The sequence below is a fragment of the Calidris pugnax genome, unplaced genomic scaffold, assembly GCF_001431845.1.
Source record: "Calidris pugnax isolate Ruff unplaced genomic scaffold, ASM143184v1 scaffold108, whole genome shotgun sequence".
NCBI lineage: Eukaryota > Metazoa > Chordata > Aves > Charadriiformes > Scolopacidae > Calidris > Calidris pugnax.
The window spans coordinates 55,088-70,449 of NW_015090845.1; the positions used below are offsets into that span (position 1 = coordinate 55,088).

The 15,362-nt window shown below is 57.0% G+C and overlaps 1 protein-coding gene across 1 annotated transcript in view; it reads right to left on the minus strand.

Annotated features, from left to right (window-relative positions):
* The window catches only part of LOC106888431 (glycylpeptide N-tetradecanoyltransferase 1), a 22,551-nt gene extending 7,195 nt beyond the window's left edge, over positions 1 to 15,356 (minus strand). The window contains exons 1-6 of the mRNA XM_014942669.1: positions 15,002 to 15,356; positions 6,222 to 6,333; positions 4,273 to 4,417; positions 1,330 to 1,448; positions 730 to 821; positions 33 to 149 (exon numbers count right to left, since the gene is read on the minus strand). Coding sequence (XP_014798155.1) covers positions 33 to 149; positions 730 to 821; positions 1,330 to 1,448; positions 4,273 to 4,417; positions 6,222 to 6,333; positions 15,002 to 15,129 — 713 coding nt within the window. The 5' untranslated portion in view covers positions 15,130 to 15,356. The remainder of the gene's footprint in view (positions 1 to 32; positions 150 to 729; positions 822 to 1,329; positions 1,449 to 4,272; positions 4,418 to 6,221; positions 6,334 to 15,001) is intronic.
* Between the last annotated feature and the right edge of the window lie 6 nt (positions 15,357 to 15,362).

Here is a 15,362-nt window from a genome sequence, read left to right on the forward strand (position 1 = left end):
CAGGTTGAGGGAAGCAGCCGAGCCGCACTCACGTGTCGTAGATGTGGATAGTGGCTGGAATCGCGCTGATAAATCCAACCAGCTTCTTGCTGGAGACCACCCTGACTCCACAGTGCCACTGGGGCAACCAGCCCGGAGGACGCAGCGCCCTGCAGATGAGACACACTTCAGAAGTCACGTCCCATCAAAAGTCCTCCTGTGTACCTGCTCCTGCCTCCCCATGCTGCCCCGAGACACCCCATGTCCTGCTCCAGCTGCCCTGGGTTTGCAGGCAGGGGGGTGGGAGGGTGACAGTGATGTGACAAGCCAGGACCACCAGGATCCAGGGCAATTCCTGCACTCGATGGGCATGGCAAATTCTCGCTAGTGACACAGGAGGGAAGTCACGTTCCTCGATCCCTGAACGCCCCGAGGAACCAGCAGCTCTGCTGCAACAGGTCTCCAAGTGTTATCGCTGGCAACGGCGCTTGGCAGCCACCGTCATCCTACAGCTCCGGGGCACTGGGAAGCTCCTCAGCTACTGGGATTTTTACAAACACTCAGGGGATCAAACCAAAGAGGAAAATAATCCAGTTTTAGGCTCCCGTATCTCAAAGAAGGCAGAGGCAGGCAGGGCTGGGCGAGAGACCCCTCTCGCAGGGTACCTGGGAGGTGGCACACGTACGGTGACAGATGGGGAAGGGAGATTGCAGCGAGGGGACACGCAGAGGCAGCCGCGGTGCCACTCACCACAGCAGGAACTCGGGGGAGTAATCGAAGCGGAACATGTTGTCGTCGTCCTCCACGTAGTTCTCGTTCAGAAGCGTGTACAGCTCCTTCAGCTGCAGCAGGAGAGACCATGCAGGTCAAGAGAGTCATTCAGCCATCACACACCCCAGCTGCCCTCAGACTGGACCTTGACCATCTTTTTTGTGTGGCCACAAGAATGGAAGCCACGTGCAGCCATGTCCCTGCTGCTGGCACGTCCCCCTGAACTTGAACTGGTGCCACTACAGAGCAGGGTAAGCAGCAGGACACACAGAGACGAGTCCTGCTGCCCTCAGGTCATCTCCCAGGGAGGTGGGTAACGGTCTGGAGGGTCTTCCTAAGGGCATACTCCCAGGTACAGGCATCCTTAAGCTTAAAGAGCATGTGGAGAAGACCCTGTTCATGCTCATGAAGAACCCAGGCCAACATGGGATGGATGAGAGAGAACTAACTGCACGATGGGGGAAGTGGGACCCATCTAACTCCAAGGAGATGGTGCGACCACTGAGCTGGAGAGTCGCTTGGTGTGGCAAGAGACACAACACCCTCCCAACACACGTGTGCTGAGCTGCCCGTACTCACCACGCCTCTGTCCCCAAGGTCCAGGGCATCCCAGGTGAAGCCCTGAGGCAAAGTGTATGGCTCCTGACGGATATTGTCTTTGTCTGGCTCAACGGGCCCATGGGTGTTGACCACTTCTCCTGTAAGAGAGAGCGGGGACCCATGAAGGTACTCTCTGCTGTTGAGGCAATGTCTCCACGACACCTCAATCTGGTGACCAATGTGCCCCACTTTCCCAGCATGATCTCCCACCCCAAGTTGCTGTCACGGGCAGCCAGGGATGACCATTTCACTCCCCCTGGTTTGGGACGTGCCACATGTTCAATGGGACACAGGGGCAGAGAACCAAAGCTCCTCTTTCAGGTAGAGCCCATTGGGCAGCAGAGAGGAGACCAAACCCATCAGAGCTTCAGAGCTATGTCCTCCAGGTCCACACACGATGCCATATCCCCATCCCCACCGTCCCAGCCTTGGCCAGCACGCTCCCATGGGCTGTTCCATGGGACAGCAGCTCTCTCCTGGCCAGCTCCAGTCCCTGCCAGGGTTTCCTTCCCACCGTGCTAAAAGAAGAGCTGCAGTGAACAAGACAACTTTTGTTGAAAAAACACTGACTCCTAAAATCCCCAATTCAGCCAAGAGATGTTGGTTCAAGCACCGGCTTTCTTTGGGATGTCAACACAGCGGCACTGCTTGAGTGCTGCCAGGAGAACCAAGCAGCACTAATTAGGAATTCCCTTAAAAAGGGATTGAAAAGGTTTCCAGGCAATGGGGAGGTGAAGAGAAGCCCAGAGGGAGAACTGCCCCCATCACACCCCCCGGGGTGGCTTCCAGAAACGCTCACCCCTGGCCGTCCTCCCTGTCCCGAGCAGGTGCTGAACCACTCTGAAATCCCAAAATCCCACAGTGCTTTTGTTACCAGACCCTAAATAGCCTGGTGTATGAATCACTGTGTGCCAGAGCGTGCCCCCGAGCAAGGACCAGGGGAGCTGCTGGCACCCAGAGCCCAGCCAGCAATTTGGTGTATGGAGCCACGGGCTGGTTTGTGCCTCTCCTTCCCCAGAAGGCACCTCCCACCGCTCCCCCAGGGTTCACCCGAGCAGAAATGATCTTTGCCACATCCAGGATCCTCCGGGAAAAAGGGCAATTGCAAGATCAGACTTTGCTGTCTCACATAACCCCCTGCCATCTCACTCATCCCAGCACAAAGTTGAGTCCATTGTTCCCAGCAAACAGTCCCCAAGGCCAAAGAAAGCCCGAGACTGGTGCTGACAACAGGAAAAGGGACTCAAGCGTGGTGTGTCACAGAATCATAGAATGGTTTGGGTGGGAAGGGACCTTCAAGCCCCTCCAGTGCCACCCCCTGCCCTGGGCAGGGACACCTCCCACCACACCAGGTTGCTCCAAGCCCCCTCCAACCTGCCCTCGAAAAGGGACTCAAGCATGGTGTGTCACAGCATCACAGAATGGTTTGGGTTGGAAGGGACCTTAAAGCCCACCCAGTGCCACCCCCTGCCCTGGGCAGGGACACCTCCCACCACACCAGGTTGCTCCAAGCCCCCTCCAACCTGCCCTTCAACCCCTCCAGGGATGGGGCAGCCACAGCTTCTCTGGCCAACCTGGGCCAGGCTCTCACCACCCTCACACCAAACAAGTTCTTCCCCACAGCTCAGCTCCATCTCCCCTCTTGCAGGGTCAAACCCTTCCCCCTCCTCCTAGGGCTCCCCTCCCTCATCCAGAGTCCCTCCCCATCTCTCCTGGAGCCCCTTGAGGGACTGGAAGGGGCTCCAAGGTCTCCCTGGAGCCTTCTCTTCTCCAGGCTGAACCCCCCAACTCTCTCAGCCCCCCCTCCCAGCAGAGGGGCTCCAGCCCTCCCAGCATCTCCGGGGCCTCCTCTGGCCCCACTCCAACAGCTCCATGTCCTTCTGCTGGTGGTGGCCCCAGAGCTGGACACAGTTCTCCAGTACTTGTTTACAGCAAGAGGGGTTGGACACAACCCCATGAAGGAAACCACCAAAGAGCAGCCAACTGGAAGCCATGACAAGCTTCGGATAAATCTAGAAACTATGGGCTGGGACTCATTCCCAGTTCTCCTGAGCTCTGCATGGACTTTGCTGGGGGATGCAGGGTGGACAGACTAAGCAAAGCAACCCCAGGCACCCCAGGAGTGTTGCAGATTTGCTCCAATTAGGTCTGGAATGAGTGTTTTCCAGTCAGGCAGCTCCGCGGCAACGCGCTCCTCTTCCTTTTGGATCTGCTCAGCTGCTGAGTGCTCCTGCCAAGCTGAGGAACACCTCGGTGCTGACAGGAGATCGCTTCTGACACCGGCTGACAGCATCAAGAGCAAACTGGAGACAGGGCTGGAGCAAAGACTAGAGCTGGGAAGCCCAAGGACCTGCCTGTGCCAGAGGCTGCTGTGAGCCCAGCAAACCAACAACGTGGCACCTCAGCACATGGACCTGCTTTCCCCAGAGGCTCCATCACTGGCTGACCCCGAGGTACCTTCCCCACCAAGGAAGGACCCCTTGCTGGGAAGCTCCAGCCCCACAAAAGGGGAGCGCTGGTTGGCTCCAGGTCCTCTAGGACTTGGCAGGAGAAAGGCTGGCAATGCCCCACATGAAACTTGGGCACAGAGGGCTGGGGAGACCCAATTCAAGGGCTAAAGACTGAGATTAAGGGATGCCCAAATGCAGGAGGCATCAAATGAGATGTCTGAAATGGCTCCTCGTCCCTCTTGACCTTCCCCAGCCACCTGCACAGCTCTCTGGTGGCAGGGCTGGCCACTCAGACCGTGACACTGAATGGTGGACAAGTGTCATCAATGCCTTTGAAGCCCAGATAGGACAGCAGTGAGAGGCCATCCAGGGACTCACTGGCCAGAGACCAGCTTCTCTGGGCTTCTTTGAGCACTCTGTGGACCACAAGACTTCCCTCAAGGAGAACAAAACGCCGAGAGGCTGTACGTACCTAGTTTGGGCACCGGCTGCGTGTCCCAGAACTGGTAGCTCCTCTTGCTGGCTTCTTCCATGGTTTTGGCAGGGCCCTGACCTACAGAGAAGAGCTCGATGGCTTTTTGAATCTCCTGGATCCTCTCAGCGGGTAAAGAGTTCATCTAAGGGGAGAAAAGGAGGATGGAAAGACAAAAATGAGTAAGCTGAGCCCCCAGGTCTGCATTTCAACTCAGAAGAGGAACCTAGAGCTGACCCTGCCAGGAAGGGGAGAGGAGGGAGAAGAATCACTTCCCAGCCTAGATCTTCTCATAACCCTCTCCGGGATGGATGAACCCTTTTAGCAGGTACCTGCTGACACCTAGACCTGGGTTCTAGGCACTCCTGGCTCGAAGGGGACAGATAAAGTGCCTTAAAATGCTTGAAGCTTCAGTTAAGGAGGGTGCTGTGAGCCCCAGGTGCAAACCTCCCTGCCTCACCTTGGCCAACACCCAGGCAGAGACACCCTGGGTCAACCCACACCCAGCACCTGGCCTTTCTGTGGTGGCTTTTCTCTCTCTCTCTCACTGCTTCAGCCTCTTCCATCTAAGCTGGATCCGTATCTACAAACTGCAGCTTCCCCTGGCTCGAAGGGGACGGATGAAGTGCCTTAAAATGCTTGAAGCTTCAGTTAAGGAGGGTGCTGTGAGCCCCAGGTGCAAACCTCCCTGCCTCACCTTGGCCAACACCCAGGCAGAGACACCCTGGGTCAACCCACACCCAGCACCTGGCCTTTCTGTGGTGGCTTTTCTCTCTCTCTCTCACTGCTTCAGCCTCTTCCATCTAAGCTGGATCCGTATCTACAAACTGCAGCTTCCCCAGGACTCCCTGCGCACTGTGGACCAGGACAAGGTGAAGAGGCTGAGTCAAGACGAAGGACGCTTTCCTCCTCCTCCTCCCCAGGCAGAGCTTGGCAGGGCGGGCAGCTCTGGGCTGAATTCACAACCCCAGCTCCTCCCTGATTCCCCTGAAGTTCCCTGGCCTTTCTGCGGTGCCTTTTCTCTCTCTCTCTCCCTGCTTCAGCCTCTTCCATCTAAGCTGGATCCGTATCTACAAACTGCAGCTTCCCCAGGACTCCCTGCGCACTGTGGACCAGGACAAGGTGAAGAGGCTGAGTCAAGACGAAGGACGCTTTCCTCCTCCTCCTCCCCAGGCAGAGCTTGGCAGGGCGGGCAGCTCTGGGCTGAATTCACAACCCCAGCTCCTCCCTGATTCCCCTGAAGTTAGTTTGAAGCACCCAGCGCCCCAATTTAATGCTCTGCACAGTCAGAAGGGCAAAATATCAGAAATATTTGGATGGGAACTGGGCATTGGACAGAAAGAGCCTCTGTCCATGTGCAGATCTGTGCGTGTCCCCTGCCACAGGGCCCCAGGGGACAAGAGGGGTGACTGCCAGCCCTGGGAGGGACAAACCTCACGTGTCCCACGCTCCTTCACCAAGCACCAGCTGCTCGGCAGGACCGGGCAGAGCCAAGAGGGGCAAAACAGCCCCTGCTCTGACCCGGCTGCTGTTCTTATGTTAATCGAGCAAAAAAATCAACAACATCAGATGTTGTCCAAGGAGCAGGAGGCAGCGCTGGTTGGGCCGGCCGCGGGCAGGAGAGGAAGCTGGCAGGAGGCAGCGCGGCCGTTCCCTGCCTGCCAGGAGGCAGCTGGTGTCTGGAAAGAAGAACTGGGAGGCGCCAGTCTGACCCTTTCACCCAGCACTGGGACCAACTGGGACCTCCAGCCAAGGAGCACGCTCCCCCCGGAGCGCTCCGCAAACACCTCCCGCAGCATCGGAAATTCCCACACACGGAGCCAGGCGGGGAAATGAGTCTAAACCTGAAGGTTTTGGAGCAGCCGAGTGCCTAAAACCAGGACTGGGAGACTCTTTCCTTGCCCTAAGTTACACGGGAGAGGTTTGGGATGGGGGAAGGAGTCGGTCACCTTCGCCAACTGGTCCTGAGCCTGGTCGGGCTGGTCTCCCCCTTTCTCTTTCTTCCGTTTTGGTTTCTTTTTCTTCTTTTTGGCTCCGCTGTCATTTGCTGGACTCAAGCCACTAGGGAACAAAAGAAACATCATTGGAGCTTTTCTTTTACCGAAGTGCATTTATAGGGTTTCTGAAGCTCACTAAAGAAATGACAAGCTCCCTGCTCCAAATCCAAGTTTCCAGGAGGAGGAACACCCGGTGCACGGTGGGTGCAGCCACGTGTCCTCTCCCCAGCATCCCTCCCACTGGGGAGCTCCCAAAAGGGGACCAGCGCCAACATCTCCCACCCCATGGGTTTGCTCAGCGGTGGGGAGCGAGCCCCGCGCTGCTGGTGACCTTCTCTTTGCTGTCACATCACCCCGCTCAGCCTCACGTGCCCAAATCCACCCCATGGAGTGATGAGGATGCCCAGCTTAGGCTTTTCCCACCCAAGGAGGTGCCCAAGGAGCCCAAAGAAGGGACATGGGAGCAGCAAACACTGGTCTGGTTCAGCCTTGGAGATAAGGCACCACCAGCAAGTCCAGGCCACCAGGGAGGTGCTGGTGGCCAAGGACACTGCACCAAACATCACCCCACCTGCAGAGGTGATGATCTAGGGAGAGGGGTGGCTGTTAGATTGGAAAAATACTATATTGTTACTGTGGAGCTGGAAAATTGAGACTGAGCAGTGAATCTCTTTGGGAGCACAGTGTGGAAGTGCCAGGGCATCACTCCCCCTGCCAGGGATGAGGGGCAGCCCTGGACACCCAGCTGATGATCACCCCAAAGCAGCTGGGGGTGTGATACCCCACGCCAAGCCCGGCCTCGCCGATGGGCAGGTCTGTCTGGGACACGATGCCGAAACATGGGAGAGGCACCTGTGACCTGCATGGCATGTGTGATCTGACCCCGTGTGAGACACCCCAGCGTGGGTGTCTGATACCCCACCATGGTGCTGCGGAGCTGGGGAACCCCAAGCCAGGATTCTCCCTGCAAATGGTCCCCAAAACCAGGCTACAGCCTCTGAGAGGGTCACAACTCTGGTGGGAATTCAACCCCGGAGATGGCTGGAGTCAGACCAAGCAGAGGGATGAGGGGACGAGAGGGGGACACCAGGCGAGGGACGCTTTGCCAGCGGCCAACACGCACAAAGGGTCTTCTGCAAAGCTCTGTCCCACCCCTGTCAGTGGCACAGAGCTTGTTTTGCAGTAAAACCGCAGCATCTTTCCTCTTCTGTTTTCACCGAGGACAAAAACCCACCCCTGGCTTGACAGGGAGAGGACAGAGCCATGGAGAATCCTGGGCAGAAGTTGCTCTTGGCATCAAGTGGCATCTCCACAGCACCTACAACCACAAAGCTCACCACCAGCCGGCACCATCGCCCACACCAGAGTGGTTCTGACTGGAAACCAGTATGAGCTCTGCAGGATTGGGTCTGCCCTGCCTGCCCCAGGGACCCTCATCAGCCCCAATGTCGTGGACATGTCTGGATGCCATGGGACAGAATCCCATGGGGTTGGAAGTGACCTCTGGAGACCATCCAGTCCAACCCCCTGCTAAAGCAGGTCCACCCAGAGCAGGTCCCACAGGCAGTGTGTCCAGGTGGCCAAGAAAGCCAATGGCATCCTGGCTTGTATCAAAAATAGTGTGACCAGCAGAAGTAGGGAGGTGATTGTGCCCCTGTACTCAGCACTGGGGAGGCCACACCTCGAGTGTTGTGTCCAGTTTTGGGCACCTCAATCCAAGAGAGATCTGGAGGTGCTGGAGCGAGTGCAGAGGAGACAACGGAGCTGGTGAGGGGGCTGGAAAACAAATCGTATGAGGAGCGGCTGAAGGAGTTGGGGCTGTTTAGTGTGAGGAAGAGGAGGCTGAGGGGAGACCTCATCACTCTCTACAACTACGTGAAAGGACACTGTAGAGAGGTTGGTGCTGGTCTCTTCTTCCAGGTAATTAGTGACAGAACGAGAGGGAACGGCTTCAAGCTCCAACAGGGGAGGTTTAGATTGAACATTAGGAAGGAATTTTTCACGGAAAGAGTGGTCGGGCATTGGAACAGGCTGCCCAGGGAGGGGGTGGAGTCCCCATCCCTGGCTGTGTTTAAGGGCCGTTTAGATGCAGTGCTGAGGGACATGGTGTAGGGGAGGACTTTGTAGAGTAGGGGAGATGGTTGGACTCGATGATCCCAAGGGGCTCTTCCAACCTCAATGATTCTATGATTCTATGAACGTGTCCAGGTGGGTTTGAATGTCTCCAGAGAAGGAGACTCCACCACCTCCCTGGGCAGCCTCTGCCAGGGCTCTGCCACCCTCACAGGAAAGAAGTTCCTCCTCATGTTGAGATGGAACTTCTTATGTTCCAGTTTGTGCCCGTTAATTCTTGTCCTCTCCCTGGGCACCACTGAAAAAAGACTGGCCCCATCCTCCTGACAGCCACCCTTTAAGTGGGTGCCAACACATCCCTGCTCTCCGGGGCCTGGGGACCTCATCCTCTTCTTTCCCCAAATCTCAGCTCGGGGATCCAAAGCAATATATTATTTACTCTATGATATACAGGTGTCTCCTTCCTCGCACCCCCAAAATGATTTCTGCTTTCAACAGTGGAGACAACCACACGGCTCTGACCTGCCCAGAGGCAGAGGGTGAACCAAAAGCACCCTCCAGCCTGGAACCCCACTCCCCCTCCCAAGTGCTGCTGCCTCCTGGACCAGCTTAATGTCTTCACCAAGCACAAGATAGCAGTAAAAAGGGTGGAGCAAGGAAAGGAAAGAAGAAACACACTGGAAAATATGTCGGAGCAGCATCCAACTAGTTTTTTCAGCAAGGCCAGGGAAAGGAGGGAGCCGGGAGGGGAATAAGGTTATAAAAAAAAAAATTCCTGGGCTGAGCAGTGAGTTTTGAAACCAGGGAAAAGTGGACTGAGGAATGTGTTTTTGAGGGATGTCTGCGGATGGGGAGGCTGCTGATGCTCAGGGCGCAGAAACCCGATGTGACGGGCAGCCCTCGCCCCGCGGAGCAGAGACGTCTGGTTTGCAGGACACGGAGCAGCTGAGCCGGGGAAGGTTTTCCTCCAGATAAAACCCAAACAGCAGCGGGGACTCTTGTTTAGGAAAATAATTCCCCATCTATCAGCAGAGCCCCAGGTGAAACCCCGGGAGGTGACAACCATCTGCTCTTGGGGAACAATCAGTCGCACGGGGTGAGCTGCTCTGCGAAAGGGGGCTCGATGAGAAGCCCCGCATCTTCTCCAAGAGCAGAGAGAGGAGCAGCCACAAAGCCACCAGCACCCCTTGGGGGGGACACCTCACCTTTCCTTCCACCCCCGGGAAAGGGCTTCACCTCCACGCGGGGAGATGCCAGCTCTGACACGACAGCAAAAGTAATTACGGCAAAGCGGTGCTGACACCGCTATTGATTTTGGTGACAAATGTGCAACGGGTTGGGTTTGGTGGTTGGTTTGGTTTGTTTTTTTTTTTTAACTCCTTGCAGCAAGAGCACGAGAGAGACCTGGCAGGTCCCCAACCAGCCGGGGTGGCCACACTGAGGTCCTGGGGATGAGGCAAACCACCCATCACAGAACTGCAATAAACACACCCAACTCACTTCTTACCAATTTTAACACCACAAAGTGATGGCACGAGGGGGTGTTCACGAGCACGTGCGAGGGCAGACACCAGAACCCGCCCCTTCTGAAGGAGCAGGACACGTTTTCCCAGGTCACCTCCGAGTTGGGATGCTGCGGGTGTCAGATGCAACAAATAAAATCCTCCCAGCCCCTGCATATTCACTCGGTGTCGCTCGGCTTCATAAATCAGAGCTGCCAACTCCCAGCTTGCTGCTAATGAGTTCAGCCCAACCAATATCGCTCCAGCCCCGCGCCGGGCTCCCAGGTAAAAGAGCTGAGAAAAATCCCCCCTGATTTATGAGCAAAGCCGTCGTGACCTGGAAGAAATCAGGGTGGCGTAAGGTGGGGTGAGGGTTTGCATTCCCAGGTGCTGTGACATGGGGAAGGGCCCTGCTCCAGCTGGGAGATGAAAACCAACCTGGCAGAGGAGCCGCCAGCACGGAGGAAAATGTTGGAAAAACCTAAGGTTACAACTTGGGATGCAACAATTATAGGTATTTTCTATTTTAAAGTCCATTTAGGAAAACCAATATCATCTTCTTTATGCTCCAGTGTAGCTGCAGCCCCTCAGACACTCCCCAAATTAACAGCAATGTCCCACCAGTGTCCTGGGACGAGCTGCCACCCCCTGAAATCCCAGCTGATATGACCCAGGTCGCTGCGAGGGCTGAAGGGGTGTCACCCCTCGGAAGGGTTAACTCCCAGCCCAGCTCCTGCCCCACAGCCCACGGCCTTTTTTCCTCCCATATCTCCCTTCCAGCCCGAGCTGCTTCAGGAGATAAAGCGGGTGGAGGAGGTTGGCTGCTCTATGTGGAACGTCTCCCGATTACCCGCGGGACCACAACGGCCCGTTTTCTGCCCAAGGAAAACACTTTTCCCTTCTCCCATAAAGGCACCGCCGCCGGCACGGCCATCACCTATCGCTGCAGCCCCCCCATCCCTGCTACCAGACAGCTCCTCGAGTTGGAGGGAAAGGAGCCCCCAATTAACCACCGCGCAGAAAATAACACCCATAACCTGAGCCATCTCGAAAACAGACTTTTGGAAGCACCTAAATAAATCACCTGGGCTTGCTCGAGGCGAGACGTGCTCAGAGTGACTGTCCTCCCCCAGCTCAGCCCCTCTGGAAGCTGGCAAACACCAGTCACATCCAGTAACAAACTGGTGCTTAGCACAGAGTTGGCTATCGCTTGGATCCGGGCACGATCCCGCTGTGTTCCCAGATCTGAGAGCCTTATTTTTGGGAGGAGGGGAAGCACAAGGAAGGACAATTCCGGCTGCCAACAGCTCCCCAAGCCTGGTGGGGAGCTCTGGGTTGTCACGGGGGGATTTCAACAGCAGGGACAGACATTACTCCCTGCAGCACACGCATTGTGGTGATCAAAAAGCACCTGTCATTACACAAATCGAAATGCCACACCTGGGCTCACAGACTGTCTCACACCTAAGGCAGCAAACGGTACCAAAAGCTGCTGGTTCTTCCTCAAAATCCATACTGGAAACACAGACTGGGACAAGGGCTGGTGTGGTTTGCAATCCCCCCACCGCACGGCCTGGCTGCCTCGCCTGAAAGGTGTCAGATGAGAAATAATAGATCCCTGCTCCCTATTTAGGTGCTGGAAAATCCTTCTGCCAAACCTGGGGCTAATCGGGCGCGGTACTTAGGTTGTAATCTCATTAGGGGCCGGAGCGGGGAGGGAGGCTCTGCAGATGGCAGAGCACAGGTCCCAAAGCAGAGCGTGACACTACGGGGCTCCAGGTAACACCTACACCCAAACTGTGTGTGTGAGAGCTCGGCAGTTGTCCCAGGAACACCCTCTCGTGGTGTAAGTGTGGGCAGGGAGCACCCAACCCGCTGTCCTGCCAAGAAAAGCCCCTTTGCTATCAAACCCCCGTCCAGCAACAACCCAGGTCAGGTCACAGGACCCTCCCTGGACTTTTCCCCACCCAAAATCCCTTCCCCGGCTGGCTTTGCCAACAATGTACCCATTTCACAGGACTGGGGCACTGCAATCCCTGGTTTCACCGCTGCCACTTGCTGCCCATGAACTGACAAATCCCACGGGCTCATGGCAGCTCCGGGGAGCGCAGCCCGTGCTGGTGGCTCTGCCTTCCCTGTGTGTGAGCTGACAAACCCCACGGGGCTCACAGCAGCTACGGGGAGCGGAGCCCGTGCTGGTGGCTCTGCCTTCCCTGTGAACCCAAAATCCCTTCCCTGGTTGGCTTTGCCAACAATGTACCCATTTCACAGGACTGGGGCACTGCAATCCCTGGTTTCACCGCTGCCACTTGCTGCCCATGAACTGACAAATCCCACGGGCTCATGGCAGCTCCGGGGAGCGCAGCCCGTGCTGGTGGCTCTGCCTTCCCTGTGTCCTTTATCTGCGACAGGAATAAACCCTCTGCAGACACCAGAGACGCCACCGCAGCCCCCTCTGCACAAAGGAAACCACCCCAAATACGAAAGTGGGACTTTTTTTTTAGGTCTAGGAAATCAGCTCGGACGCGGCAGCGGAGAGCAGGGCAGCCACTTCCCAGTGCTGACACGGGACCAAGGCACAGGAAACTCAATTCCTCTTTCCTGTCCTTAAAAGGAAAGGAAGTATTGCTCTCACTAAGCAACATTTTGATGTTTTAAATCTCAGAGCCAAGATCCAGTGACTCCCGACAGGCGCTGGGCAGAGGCAGGACTCCAAGCATCGCTCCACAAACCCCAGCGGCTCCAAGCACTTCCCCATTTTTGGGGACAGGGCTCAGTTTGGGGTGACCAGAAATGCCCCCAGCATAACGTGACGGTACAAAATCAACAGAATCTACACGTATCAAAAAGAATAACACCATCTTTCCTACTGCCTGGTCTTTTCTCTCCTAGGTGGATCCCCCACTAGATTTTGGGGGGCAGAGGAGATTTGCCAGAGCTCCAAAGCCTCCCTGGCTCCTGCTCGTTATCACTCTACCCATCAGCCACACTCCCCCAACTAGATTTTGGGGGGCAGAGCTCCAAAGCCTCCCTTGGCTCACGCTCGTTATCACTCTACCCATCAGCCACACTTTTAACATTATCATAGAATCATAGAATTGCCCAGGCCGGAAGGGACCTCCAAAGGCCATCTAGTCCGACCCCCCCGCAGTCAGCAGGGACACCCCCAACTAGACCAGGTTGCCCAGGGCCTCGTCGAGCCTCTCCTTGAATATCTCCAGGGAAGGGGCCTCAACCACCTCCCTGGGCAACCTGTTCCAGTGCTCCACCACCCTCACAGGGAAGAACCCTCTCCTCATCTCCAGTCTAAATCTGTTCCCCTCCAGCTTGAAGCCATTGCCCCTCGTCCTGTCACTGCAGGCCTTTCTAAACAGGCTCTCCCCAGCCTTCCTGTAGGCTCCCCTCAGGTACTGGAAGGCTGCTATTAGGTCTCCCCGGAGCCTCCTCTTCTCCAGGCTGAACAACCCCAGTTCCCTCAGCCTGTCCTCGGAGCAGAGGTGCTCCATCCCCCTGATCATCCTTGTGACCCTCCTCTGGACCCTCTCCATCAGGTCCATGTCCTTCTTCTATTGAGGGCTCCAGACCTGCACACAATACTCCAGGTGAGGTCTCACCAGAGCAGAGTCAAGTGGCAGAATCCCCTCTCTGGACCTGCTGGCAACGCAGCTTTTGATGCAGCCCAGGATGCGATCAATTATTCCCTGGGCAATCCGAACTCCCTATGTATATTTCTTACAGGACATTTCCCAAGCTGCCCAGTCAGCTGCTTGTGCTTCAGTGCCAGCCCAAGCCAGGGCAGGCAACTGCATTTTAACTCCTGGGGGCTGCAGAAGGTGCGATGCCCACACCAGGATGCGCAGAGGGCTCAAGAACACACTTTTTCCTGGCAAAGGGCTGGCTGAGCCGCCGGGCTGGGAAATAACAGTGATTAAGCACAGCGTCTCCTCTCTGCTTGGTTCTGGTTTCCACAAACCTAATCATGTCAGAGGGAAAGAAAAGAAAAATCTCTCCAAGCACGGCTAAACCTATTAAACTGAGACACGGTGCCACACCCGGGAGGCAAATAAAATATAAACAGGCATCTGTGCTGTCATAAAAAAAAGCCTCTGTGATATTTCTTGCGTGACCTTTTATTCACTTCACCCAGCGGACAGGCGGGATTGCCTACGGAGAGCTGCCCATGGAGGGAGAAAAGCTCTTCAAGGCGACGGTCTCCGCGTCGCTGGGCTGGGAAAGCAGGAAGAAGAGCCCGGCGAGGCTCCCGTGCACGGAGCACAAGTCACAAAACCCCTGGAAACCTCTGGAAACACGTGACGTTCCCGTGCGCTGCCGCGTGCAAAGCCAGCGGGAACGAGGACAAAGCCTCTCCTGCAAACCACAGGCACGGCCAGGCAGCTCTGTGCCTCGCTAATTAAGGCAGTGAGTAACGAGAGTACTACGTTAGGGATTTTAGATCTTTCCTACCTAGATAAGGTCCTGCTCCGCGGCGTGCGCTCGCCCCCAGCCTAATTGTTGCTATTTCACCATCTCATACCTCTGGACACCACGCTCCTCCAAACCACAAGACAACATCAGCTGAGCTTTGCAAAACCCTGGGCTGGGTTTAGGATAACAACAGGATGGGTGTGCAGAAGCCTGGGCTTCTTCCAGGGCGCAGCGACGGCCGTGGGAGGCCACAGGCTCCCGGGAGTGGGATAATGCACCCAAACCGTGCCACCACCCTGCGTGCCACCGCAGCGCCGGAGGTGCCAGGAGGAGGATGGGGCTTGTGCTGGAGAACAGGGAGAATGTAAGGAGACACACCCTAACGCACGGACAACAAGAGCTGCGAACTGGGCTCATTTCTGCAAAAAAAAGGCACTCGCGGCTACTTTCTGGCTGTCCCGCAGACATCCCGCAGGCCGTCACCCATCCACGCCACGAACGGGCCCGACCCTGCTTAGCTTCAGAACACGCTCCCACGACAGGCGTGAATGGAAGCCCAGCGGGCCCGTCCCCCCCAGCCAGACTGACGGGCCGCTCGCCCAATCGCAGCGCGGGATGCTGCCCGGCGGCCAATCAGCGCGCCGGCGGGGCGGGGCGCCGCGCACTTCCCGGCCGCTGCCCGCCTCAATGGGCCCGGTCACCGCCGCGGGGGCGGCCCCGGCCGCCGCTCACCCCCTGTGGGAGCCGCGCTCCGCCTCGTTCTCGCAGTCGCTGCAGTGCTCGTGGTCGTTCTCCTCCGCCGGCGGCCGCGGAGGCCTCGCCGGCGGGCGCCTCACTGCTGTCTCACCGTCCTCCGCCATCTTGAAACGGGGCCTCGGCGCCTGCCGCACCCCCTCAACAAAGCGCGCCGCGATTGGACGGCGGCTCGCGGGGCATGCCGGGACCGGTAGTCTGCGCGGGAGTGTGGGGGCCGGGCTCTACCCGGGGCCCGGCTTAGGGTTCCCGTTGGCCTCTGTAGACGCCGCGGGGGTGGGAGAGCTCTCCCACACCGGGGAAGCCGCGCAGAGCCGCCCGCCGTAGCGGGGAGCGGCGG